Below are 13,325 nucleotides of genomic sequence, written 5' to 3'. Positions count from 1 at the left end.
TAATAAAATGAACCATTTTATGTTAACCTTTAGCCTTCGATTCTGAACTAAAGCACCTGTCAGCACAAATGCACTTGGCTGTATTGTGAACTGATGAAGCAAAAAGCTATTAGAACTGGAAGATTACACGGATTTTGATACAGCCTGACCAGTTACAAATAAAGAGCTGGATTCTCATCCAAGATGCAAGTGGGAACAATGAATATATACAATCTATTCAATATGTCCAATCAATGGCATGTTGCCATTCTAACTTCAGCTATTATAGTCTATTGAGAATTACCAACGTAATATTAGGGCTAGTTTGCACCTTCAAGTAAACCCCAACTAAGGACTAAAAGTAGTTGTGTTGACTCAGGAAAGTCTTAAAGAATATCGCAGACCAAATTTCTCTGCTCTTTACATCCTCCCTCAGGAATGCAGAGAAACTGTCCCATTAAATTTCACAGGACAGCATGTGCTGGAGTCAGGAAGCGGTTGAATTGTGAAGATGAGGATGAAAGGAGAACAAAGGGGTCACAATTAAGGATCAGCCCATTTATTCACTGTTGGCTGAGATGGGAAGAGTATTGTCTCTCAGATCCTTCTTTAATCCATCATCCAAAATGGCAGAATAACTCAAAAATACTTTTTTAGAATTGTTGCTTGACTCTCTTCTTCCACACATTCTCCTCCACAAAGAAACCATCTTGCTAGGCATAAATATTGATTTATGAAAAATATTATAAAAGCACCTTACTTTATAAAATATTATTAAAAATACATAAATTATTAAATATTATAAAATATTATAAAAGTATCTTACACACCAAAGTGTCTGTATTTCTGTACAAATATGAATACTGTCTATTTTCACACCTAACAATAACAGCCTATATTAGAATTGTTTATTTAGCAAATAAACAGAAAAAACAGGTTAGCAAGATTAACTCTGTGTGTTACAGCAACAGAGGAAAAAAAAATTCACATAGTTTTTAAACTTAGTTTTTTAATCAGTATTATATTCCACTTTTAAGATGTACTTCATATTCATTCATCCTGACACAGCAGCTTTTCCCTGTGTAGCGTTTCTAATTAAATATTTTTATTCATCTTTCAGCCCACTATAACACCAAAAATCCCTTATTGTGTTAAGCTTTTAGTTTTCAGCATTTGGTAGTGGCATGTTGGGACCAGGTCACTTAGCAGATTCAGGCTAGAAACCTGTCATAAGAAATACAGGTTGACCTCTGATTCTTTCACCCTTCTATTTTCTTGTTAAAGATAGTATTCATATGACATTGCGTCTTCAATTTATAAAAAAAAAAAATTTAAAGAACATGTAATACAGTGCAAAATTGAGTCCTACTGAGTTCTGACAGCAGACTTCGTATTTTCTCCTATAAATACATATTGAGCTTTTGGGGGTTTGTACTTTCTAGGATATGGCAATGATGCAGTACAACTTGCACCTATTGTTATAGACTTGAATGTAAAACAATCTGAAAACGTCAATTTCTGTGATAATCAAAGATTTCAAAATTTAGGAAAAATGTTCAAAATTATTTTTAACCTTTAATTGTTATTTATAGCTAGGAGAAAACTGCTGAACTCAAGCCAAGACATTCACCTGATAGCAATATTCTTAAGCACAGACTTAATATTTGTGCTAATTTTTATGACTTGTTGACATAAGATGCACAAAATTACAACTGCTTGTTCCCCTTTGAAGCCCACACCTGTTTAACTATGAGACATTCATATCCCTAAGGTATTTGTGGAGGTGTACTTAACGTGATTGAATGCTTAAAATTGAATTGGAACCTTCTTCCAGGTTCACTAGAATTTGGAGGCACTTGGCATTTTCCAGCACAAAGTCTGGAGCTGGTCTTTTCTCACTCCAAAGGAGCTGGTCTCAAAAACACCCTAGTCAAAAGCTCAGAAAAATTTATTTCAGATTTTAAATGTTTGAAGAAATAGCTTTTAGGCAGGGGCAGCAGGAGCAAAGATGACAATGTAATTTTCAAGCAGTTACCGTTACAGCCTTCAAGGGGTGGTCTATAGAGCAGTTCTGTCAGCCACAAACTTGTACAGTCTCACTGCATATGGCTTTCTTGGACAGACATTTTTTCAGGTAGGTAAACCGAATGAGTCTTAGTTGCTCATTAGAAAAATGAAGTACGCAAAAACTTACCTTTTTTGGATGCTTCAAAACTGTCATAGAGATTTATCTTTTGGGTGTCATATGTTAATGTGGTGTTTGGCAGAAGAGTTCTGTTTCTGTTGATTGTGTTCACAGCAAATCGGAAGGCTAATTCTTCTGCTCCCATTGGGCCAGATTCCACACACTCAAAAATGCCTCCTGGTAGTGGGAGAAAGAAGAAAGAAAAAAAAAAAAAACACTAGTAAGCCAAAATGGCATACAAGAACATCATTAATCATCAGCTTGGGAAAAGATACATCAGCCTGAAATTTTTAAATTAACAAACCTGATACAGTACAACGCATGAAATTATCTCATCATTTTGGTGAGTTTTGGGTCAAACAATAACCCAGGAACAAATCAAATTTACCTTAAAGAAAACCTGTTTGTTTGGGGTTTTTTTCATACAAATTAATTTCACTATTGTGAAGAAAAAGAGTGGCAATATAAACTAACCACACTATTCAGAAGCAAAATAGGAGAGGGATGAAGAATTTGTAAGTATTACTTCACATAGTTAAACTTGAAATTACTACGTTTACCCCTTCCAGGTCAACCACCACCTATGTGTGTGTGGCAGAGGGGAGCAAGAATTCTGGATTTTTGTATTCTACTCTTCTAGACTTACAATATAGCTACAATGAACTTGAGAGTTCACTGAAAATGCAACATAAAAACAAGCATGGAATTGGCATGCCCAAACTGCCTCCAGAAATGAAGATGTATAGATATCTAAGCATGACTCCATGCTTGAACCGATAAATATGTTGAGAAAATAGTTCAAATTTTGCTCTTTTGCACTGAGCCACATGTATATGCTAACCTCATTCTCAGCAAATACAGGAATCTAAGCAACTACACCCTGCATAAGCTCTATCATGCAATGAAAGCATCCCCAAAGCAAGCATACTGCCAGAGTAGGATGTGCTTCAAATGACAGGCAATTTCTAGAATGCTTCTGAGCCAGCCTTAATCTTAAATAAAGCAAATAAGTTGGTGAAACGGTTCTGAACTTCAGCTGTTCTTTTCTCATTAAGGAGATGTCATTACACACGAAATGTAAATTTAGACATACTTTGGCGTAACATCATTTATTATTGGGTCTGGAAAGGCCAAGGATACAGTGACAATAAAAGTAATTTGAAGATATGTCCTTACTATGGTGACATGGAATGCCTCAGAAAAACAATCAGCATCCATATGGTCTTTTTGGTCCTCAGGTTAACAGCATCTGTCACTACTAATGGACAGCCAATGGTCATCGTCTGAGGATCACTAATTACAAGCCAGGCATTGTATCTGTGCAAGAAACGTTTTTCATTTGCTTTCTCCTCGCTTGTGCTTATTCATTTCCAAAGTAACGTTGCTACCTGGCTTTGTATTGTCTAAAAAAATTTATTCAACACTCAACACTTTCTCAGCACGAAGCCTTCAGGATCTGAGTGTACAGGAACTGAGTCAGACTGAACTTTCACAAACTACAGTCAGTTTGTAAACAGTCTTGTTGAGCAGCCAAGTAGATAAACCATTTCTAAAGAAAAAAGAATGTGTATTTAGTTATTAACTCTTTCCCTTTCTGATACTATTAAATATGAAAAGGCAGTTTTGCAAACCTCTTTTCTCTTCCAACCTGTTTTTCACTACAGGGTGGAAGTGTTAACTCTTTTCCTGCAGATGAACCTTTAAATTCCTGGTGAGAGCCCTAGGGGCAGATGCTCAAATAATATTAATTTAAAAGCACAAGCACTAACCATTGAGATGAGATGTGACTAATAATTTTTAAACTTTAGTCATTTAAAACTGAGAACGAGGCACTAATGGGAGAGGCAAACACTTAAGAAAAATTTAGATGCCTAGGAAAATGATCCAAACTGATTGAGCATAGAATGTGTATGTAATCAGTAACCAATATTAACAATATTTCAGAAGCAAAAGACACTTGGATAACATTCACATAAATATAGGCCTAGCACACTTTAAAACTGAAAAAAATTACCCTATTCATTTGCACAATAATATAATATTAACATGAAAGGTAACCTGCTGCTTTTGAAATTAAGGATATAGTCTAATAGACAAGATTTTGTGCTGCTTGAGACTTACAACATCTAAACGTTATAAATCAAACTGTGACATATAGGAGGATCCTATTTTGATTTGGGGAAAACATTAAAAATTGCTGCAGAAAGCTAATAATTAGTGAATAAATGATAAATATAGATACTAAGAGACAAGAAAAATGAAAAGACATTTCCATGAGGATAATAAAAATTAAAATAGATTTTATAGGCTTTCCTAAGGTATTTGGAAAGCAGTTATTCAAATGTATTTGAATAAACCAGTATCACACAAACAGTGCTTTAAAAAAAGATTCTACCCTAACATACAATGGATTCATAAAAAGAAATAAACATTACAATCTATTTCTTCTCCCTTGGAAGATTGGGAGATTGGAAAGAAAATTGGAAGATTTTCTCTTTAATTTCGATGTGTCTTAAACTCAATAAAATCTTCCTTCTTTATTCCTGTATTTTTCATTCTGCTCATTTCTAAATTCTTGAGACATGGAATTCCTTGTCGAAGATGCAGCCACAACTCTCAGCATAAGATAAAATAAAAATGGAATTTGACCTCTCATATCTGGGTAATTCATAATGGTAGTGACAAGTCGATCACATAGTGAGACAGTTTTATCAAGATGGCAAAGTCTCTATCTCCTGTGAGTGGCAATGACATGTAATTTTCCCATGCACACCATTAAGTGGTTTCCTCCCTTACTCACACATTCTCTATCCCTATGATAAATGTATCCCTGGCAAAGCTGGCAGCATATGCTCTGTCTGCCTCAGGGTACATTTCCATTGCTAAGGAAAACAGAGGTAGAATAACCTGTTCTTGTTGTCCTATGATTAGGATGTTTTGCTAGGAGGAAGGAAAACATAGCTTCTGATTCTTGCTCTTGAATATTTTCACACTTTACACTAGATAGACACGGAATTAAAAATAAGAACCCAAAAGGAATATAGATTAGACCATATATTTGCAGGTTTGTAGCTGTTTTCTAATCTGTAAGATGTCAAACTTTCACTAGGATCCTTTCATTTCCGTTTTGTGCTACTTCTGTATCTGTGTGCTCAAGCACATGGGAACATCCCATAATTAAGTATTTTGGATGCTGGCAGGTGTAGGTTCATTTTAACCTTCACACTAAGAGACTCAAATCAACAGGTTCTCAAAGTGCACCAGGTCCTACTAATATGCAAAATGGCTGAAAATGCCAGGCTCCTCCACAGTGAATAACAGCTGCCAGCTTTGGCCAACCTAACACTAGACACAAGGCACCATCACTTTTTAACTGAACATCTAAGCAGTTTAAATTGAACTCACACACTAAGCAGAGCAGGAGCTTAGATAGACACATTATCTGCATTCTGAATATCAAAATATAGTCACAAAACAGTTCCTCATTCTCCAAATGAGAACACTTTCAAGTGTGCGTGGAAGTCTGTGCTTCAGGTATTTTCAGGATGTTGACCAAAGGCACATAAATGAGTTCAGACATTGGCAGGAATTGAAAGATTTAAAGGGTGCTTTCTCCATTGCTGCATAAGATGCAAGTAGAAACTTATTTGGTAACTTTAAACTGCCTTGGCCTTACCATTATGTTCCTATATTTGTTACTGAATATGTAAATAATAGCAAAAAAATTATTTGAGTATTTTTAAGAAAATGTTGTGTAAATCCACTGGCTTAATACTGGGAGATGAGCCACAAATTACACTGCATTTTTTTTATAAATGGAAGGGAAATGAATAAGAAAGATTTGCTTTCCACTCCAGGTATACTCAATTATAAAAGGATAGTTGTTTCCAGAAGCTGTTATAGCATACTGAGTCATGTTGTTCCCTCCCAAGCAAGCTGTTTCTTTACTGCTGCTATACCTTGCATGCAGGATAGCCTTATTAATAACCAAATTGAGGAATGCACTGCATGCTTTCAGATAAGCAGACAGAAGAGTCATAAATCTTGCCATTGATATGTGGACAAGCAGCCAAGCCAATGCCTATCTCTGTCTAACAGCTTGAAAAATACAGCTGTTGGGGTTTGTCTTATTTTTAACACAGCTTATAGACCCGTAATAGGCAGAACATTAGTTCTCATACACAACCAGCAGCACATCCTAGAGGAAATGGTTGAATTTTCACTGCTGCCTAAAACAGAGACAGAAAACTTAAAAAGAGTAGTAAAATGTGTATTTAGTGCTTAGCTTTCTTTAATGGTCTGATATATGACTTCTTCATTTACAATGTTAATGATACGGCAGTTCGTCTCTGCCCTATAATAGTAACACTAGGGAATATGGTGTCACGTAGCTACAGCTCGATCTGTAACTCATGAAGTTTTATTGACTGTGTACAGTAGGTGACTGCTGTATAGTTGAACACTTCTTTTTACTATCATGATAAGCACTTAGCAAATCCTTACTAGGTTTTAGTAGTGATCAACACCTGAAGAATCACAGTGATGAGGAGTGTGTAAGACAGGCCAGTCCAAGACAGATATGCAAGAGCAATTGTAAAACAATCTTTAAATACTGTACCTTTTGCAGTGAAATCAATAATACAGATAACATAGGTAGCATTGATAATAGGATAATTCAGATCTCCTATTAATCTTGATATACTAGAACTGCTTTTACTGAACCTGAAATCTACTGGGATTTTTCATCACAGTTGTCACTGTTGAAAAAACCTTTCATGACCAAGATATTTTACCGTAACCAATAGGGAAAATCCAGTCATCAGTGTAATACTGATGCAGTAACAGTTTATTCAGAAACAGAAACTACTGAGGAAAAACAATTATAGCAATATTTTATCAAAAAGAACAATATGTAGTGTCTAAAATAGTAAGATTAACTTAGATGTGGTTCTTATTTTCAAGGGAAAAAGGAAATCTAAAATAGTTTTTAAAACAATTATATAAATCTAAAAAAAATGTTGTGAAATTGTTCAAATTACAAAGTCTGAATTTTGCACCAAAAAAATCTGAAGAATTGACATTTTTAGTTCAGAAGCTATCTTGGTTTTCTCCAATTTTCAAATCATTTTCCCAAACACAAAATCCAGAGGAGAGGGGGGAAAAAGTCACCTTTGCTACACATTCTGGCAAAAATTACCCCCCAAAATTGGTCCTGCTTTTAAATATCTAATTTCACAAATAATAGGATAACCATTTGAATGATTCAACTTTCCATTTCTATTCCACAAAAGGGTCATAGGTATTTCTCTCCACAAACATTCCACTTTGGGGATCACTATCTTGTGCATTTTGCATTATCATCTCCATGCAATATTTGATAAAACTCAGCAGCAAGTACAAAAGTGCTTAACTACACAAAATAACTAGTTGAATACAAATATCAGATCAAGTTATTCATAAATCTTTCCTCCTCTTACATATGGAGAACTACTGAAACAAATGCATGCCATAAAATTTCCAAGTAGAACTACAAACAAGCAAAACAGCAAGCCTGGCTGATATAAATCAAAGAATTTCTCCTTTCTTTCTAATACAGAAATAACCAATAGCATTCATATAAACGAATGCTATTTAATTGCAGTAGCTACAGGTTGGTTTAAAATCTGTGCCCTCTGAAAAAATAAACCGTTAAATATCTGACAGGAAGCCACATTACCTCAGATCATAATCTGACAAATCAGTCAAAATGAAACTTACAGACTACATTAAAATACTAAATCTAAAATAATTCTTTTTTCAATATCATTGCAAGTTTATCAACTATATACACAGAATTAAAACTTCCAGGGTTTGGCAGTATCAGGAATTTACCAGACTAATTTTCAAATGTGAAAACAGGAGAGAAAAATCTAAACACAAAGTCATTCTAGCATAGTATTGTTATCATTAACAAAGTTATGGAAACAACAACATCCAACAGTATTTCAATTTTAACTGTGACTTCCTTGTACGAAGGTGTAAGCTGAAGTTTCATTCAAAACAACTTGATAAAGATCTCACACATAGACACACTAGTTACTAATAGCTATAATTTTTAACACTATATCTATGTTATCATTATCATGCACCAATCTGGACAAATTTACCTACAGCTGTGAAGGAGAAGTCCTTTATTAATACATTATAAAAAGTAGTATCAGTCATACTGTAGCATGAACACCATTTTTTCAATGATACAGTAACTTTTAAAATATAATAATGTAAACCCATCTCTCAAGTAACATTAAAAAGGTGACTGAGAGCCTGGAAAAAAATTTGCTTTTAAAAACAGTTTATCGTGCCCATTAATATTTCTTCCCATCATTTTACTTTAAAAACATACAAATATATTTAAATTATACTAATAAATTTGTATGAAGTTATACAGGAATGAAATTATTTTATTTCTTCTTCCTCATGTCAGATCAATACTTTGAATATAAGATAACTGTGGTGCCTAGATATAATCCTGATGTGATAGATAGAAATATCTTAATCTGATTGATTATTTCCCATTCAGAAAACACAAGCTCTCACACAGTCTTTGTTCAATGAACCTGGAAAAATGGGAGAACGAAGTAACTGGTATCTATGAAAAAGGTATCTGTGCTAACTTTTCTAAAAAGTGTTTTAAGAGAGAATCAAGAAGGTCTATCAGGTATTATGCCAATAAAATATATGCTTATATGTGTTGTGTTCCAATTTTGAAATTGGCCGTTTGGTAATCAGAGTCAATGATTGTGTAAGTTGGTACTATATGTAGAGGGATAAAAAGTCAAAAGCATGTTATTGAGAGTTCAATGGCTGCTAGTATAATGTCAGCATTTCCAGAGATGAAAGTGATGGCTTTTTGGAAGCGTGAAGGGACTAGAGTTCTCCAAACACTGGCATAGCCAGAAGGCACTGAAGAGGCTCATTCGAAAAGCCCGTTGTCGCTGACGCGGCATGGGTGATACTGGGAGCAGGAAGCGTACTAGGCTCTGTGCTACAGTGGCTCATTAGCGTGGCTGGCTGAAGGTATTTTAGCACTAATCAAGTGTGCTGTGCGCTGTACTTATAATCCTGTTTCAGATCCTGGCGTGGACTGGAAAGCTACAAAAGTGGTTCAAAGACCTCCATAGAGGTCGCCAGCTTAGATCTGTGCTTCCTATAAATACAGAACAAAATTACATCTCAGCCACTTATTTTTGTCTGGAACAGGATTTAACAAAATGAATCACTTTCATGCAAGACATTAAAAGCAAATGAAAAATATTCTTTACAACCTTTTCCATAAAACGATGTAGTTTAATTTTTTTATATCGATTTAGAATACAGCAGTGTGAATCTGGACTATACCATGGTTTTATTTTTCCCTTTCAAAATTATATTAAAAGCTTTCTGAATCTTACAAGAAAAAGTTTAAAAGGATCACTTGTCATAAAAAACTCTGCTTATGTGACTTTGAAGTCCTTTCTATGTTGATAAACCACTGTGGGAAAACAAAACACACTTCAGTATCCTTTATCCATACCGAGTGTATGTAGGGCTTGGAGGAGGGAAGCAGGACCTGGAATTTCTAGGGTTTATTTTCATTGCTACTGATTTCCTACATGACCTCGGACAAAACAGTTTTCTGAAAAATAGATATCCCAAAACAGATGTAAAAAACACCTCAACATTGCAGTAGAGGCACAATTATTGGAAAAGCAGTAACATGTTTTGAAATGAGACATAATTTATATTAAAGGCATTCTTGGAATCAGTGTATGAAGGCACGATCACAGAATCCTGCAAATCGTGCACTATAAAATGCATAGGAATATTACCTTCAGCCTCTAAGTTATCTTTTGATTGATATTTTAATGTAGTTGCATGAAACTGGCCACTTTAAGATATGTTTCTCCTAAAACGGTTTGAATTATCCACAGATTTAAGACAAATAAAACCTATTTATTTTCTGCTTGTACAACACATAAGGGGCTAAATATCCAGTCAATGGTAGGTTTATCCTGTTAATGTTAAATTATATATCAAAACAGAAGGAGTTTGTTTTGTTTGTTCTTTCTTAAATGCAAGGAAATAATAAGGATAATATGAGGATATAATAAGTGTAGATCTCATTTGAACAAAAGCTTCTTTATCTTCTATAACTGGTGAAAAAAATTTTTAAACGTGAGTACATACAAATGATAAGCATCTTTAAATTTGTATTTTAAATATAATTTGATGCATTTTAACATCTTCTTTAAGTCAAATGTGACAAATGCCACACATCAGAATCTTACCTTTCATCAGCACAGTTCCAAAAATGCTTTATGAAACATCATAAATAAAATACTATTAAAAAAATATTACTAGTCTGGAATAAGCAGCATACTTATAAAACACTGCTTCTTACAGCATCTCTGTTTATGAATATCAATCCTTTCAGTCAGAATATCAATGGTGCATGACTAAAGATGACAGGCAAAAAAAAGAACACTTAAACACATTAATCTACAGTGTTAGAATATACTATCCGTAAGACTTCTTCCCACTTTGAGGATATACATTAGCTAAGCAATTTCTTACAGAATATGCTTGATAATTTCAATGCAATTATCACATTCATGTAAAATTTAGTCTCTCATGACTAGCAGTAACAAAAGAAAAAAAACCACTAAATGAAATGTGACTACAGAAATGGTGCAGGAGATTTTGCTAAAATATGGTTTTCATTACTTCGGCTAACAAAATTGTTTTGAACTGTCTTAAAACACCACACCTTTGTTTCCTTCCCTTTTTTCTAAAGAGGCAGCCAACACCCAGAAAAAAGTGTTTCAGTCTCTGTGAAGAAAACTTTTTTCTCTTTTTTCTACTTTAAAGAAGATAATACGCAAGCTTAAGTGCTTAGGTTTTACATAAATACTTTCACAAGGACTAATGCAGAAGTCTTACATCTGTTTACAGGCTACCTACTGGGCAGTTGTAATCTGCAAATTTTCCTGCTTATAGGTTTGAAGCTATACAAATCATAGACCATTTCATTTTATCCTAGAAAGAGTCATAAAATATATCAGAACCCTGACAAAAACAGTTCCCTAACCTCCTCATACAGACCATAGATAAATGTTAACAATATTACATTAGGCCGGGACTTTTTCTTTCCACCACACTGAATGCTATTCATCAATCTTTTCAAACATTGTTTTGTGTCTCGAATCACATTTGAGAAGCCAAACAATACACAATGAAGGAAATTTTATCCAGGTTTTCACTTGCTTTTAAAATAAAAGTGACTCATGAGAAATAAATAGACATAAAAAACTAAATTTATTTTACACCTGACTCCTACAATATTGTGCTATTTAATACTAATATGTCCACGTGCAAAAGTTGGAGGAAAAGGAGATTCTTTTCTCATTCAGTTTTGTTTTAATAAGGTAAACAAGAGTCAGAAAAGAATGTAGGACTCAGAGTAAGATTTTATCATTGTAATTTTGCAAGCAGAGCTTAGAAAAGTTATGCACCTAATTGCTCCAAAGAAATTCACTAGGTTTGTGGTTCAGCAGTTACCAGGAATCACTTGACAATTCCGTGGAAATCCAAAATGTTTCCAAGGAACTGTCGGCATACAAGCATGTAGAGAAATACTGCAGTATAAGAAGCTCATGCTAAGATCCCTCGACATACAAGGATGAAACAGAAAAGTGCCTAAACTTCACAGAAGTCAGAAGGCTCTTAACTGGTAGAAGCTCAAAGCACAGCTTCATGGAAAAACACCTTCAATAAAATATACTACTTGTGATTATTTGTTTGTTTTTTTTTTTAAATAAACTACATGTTAAAGTGCTTGTCTGTAAAGCAGAAAACAGATTCAATTATATAGTGAACTCTAAGGCCATGTTTTCAACTGTTTAGAACAATGCCCTACCCAGCAGGCAATATACTGATGTATAACATAATTTTCATCTTTGATTGAAGATAGGCTACCGCATAGACAGGAATTTTCAGTCTGCAAGACCCAGAAAACAAGAGCAAGCCTGAAGTTGTCATATACTTCTGTATACCTCTGTTCGCTAGGTATGAAACAGGAGCCAGTTCATGATTTCTAGATCATTTGCTTCTTATCCAATCACTTTCTTGTAGAACATGATTAAATGGAAAAGAAAGTCAGGGTCAGGACTCATGTTTTCTTCCTGAGCAATCTACAGTCCCAGCCTGTATCTTCCAATTTGCTTTCTTATTTAATCCTATGCTTCCTTCCACAATACTAGTGTACCTTACCAGCCTGCTGTTATACAGGAAAAGAAGGAGGACATACCTAGGCTTAAAACATATATATGTACATATACACATATGTAACAGGAGAGATGCAGAGTAGCGAATATCATTCTATTGGTGGTATGAACTGTATGTACTTTTCACTACCCACAGAATCCCTTTCATAAATGGATTTGGTTTTGTAATAGTTCTTAATATTCTTTGGGCTAATGAAATAGTGTTTAGAATTCTATTGTGGAGAAAGGTGCTACAAGTACTTATTTAAATGACCCGTATTGTTACTATTTAGTGAAATACTTTTTCTTTCCACAGACATTTCAGACAAAAAGGAGAATTGTGATCTCTTTGCTGTGCATGGGCAAAGTAACCTCCAAAGAATCAACGAAAACTTGTTTCTTAATGGAAAAAAATTAGAACTATACAAACGCTCCTCTGTGATGCCTGAATAAGCAGAGGCAAGAACTGGTAAATCCACTTGTGTAGCAGGGCCTATAAGCAGCATGGTTTCATTTTCTAAGGACTGTATATATGAGATATGAGATAAAGGTTTCTTGTCCTGCATATGGCACTGTAAAGTCAGAAAAATTAAGTTTTTCAGTTATTTTTATATTTCAGGAAAATATTTTCAAATTTTTTTTTGCTACATCATGTTTTACGTTATTTCATAGTAATGTATTACTAATTTCTAACACAACCATGCTACAGTGTGTTAACTGGAACAGTTTATTTTTTCCATTTTGGCCTTAAAGCTATTAAAAGATAGATATTCTTCAGTACTGCTTAGAGCATTTAATCATCTTTTCAAAGTGTTTCCTGACTCTATTCCAGTTAAACAGTTTGAAATCACAGCTTTGGAAATGCTGTGAAATAGCAGGAA

The 13,325-nt window shown here is 34.3% G+C and overlaps 1 protein-coding gene across 2 annotated transcripts in view; it reads right to left on the bottom strand.

Annotated features, from left to right (window-relative positions):
- The window catches only part of GRIK2 (glutamate ionotropic receptor kainate type subunit 2), a gene marked incomplete at both ends in the record, with an annotated part of 429,084 nt that overhangs the window by 287,059 nt on the left and 128,700 nt on the right, over nucleotides 1-13,325 (bottom strand). The window contains one exon of one of the 2 annotated variants that reach the window (XM_081997417.1): nucleotides 2,174-2,341. In XM_081997417.1, the coding sequence (XP_081853543.1) occupies nucleotides 2,174-2,341 (168 nt within the window). Of the gene's footprint in view, nucleotides 1-2,173; nucleotides 2,731-13,325 lie in introns of those variants that run through there. The other variant, XM_081997418.1, reaches the window with a different exon arrangement.

Source organism: Phaethon aethereus (assembly GCF_964289735.1).
Source record: "Phaethon aethereus genome assembly, chromosome: 3".
Taxonomy (NCBI): Eukaryota; Metazoa; Chordata; class Aves; order Phaethontiformes; family Phaethontidae; genus Phaethon; species Phaethon aethereus.
The sequence above is the reverse complement of the archived record's forward strand: the minus strand, read 5'-3'. Positions and strand labels throughout refer to the sequence as shown.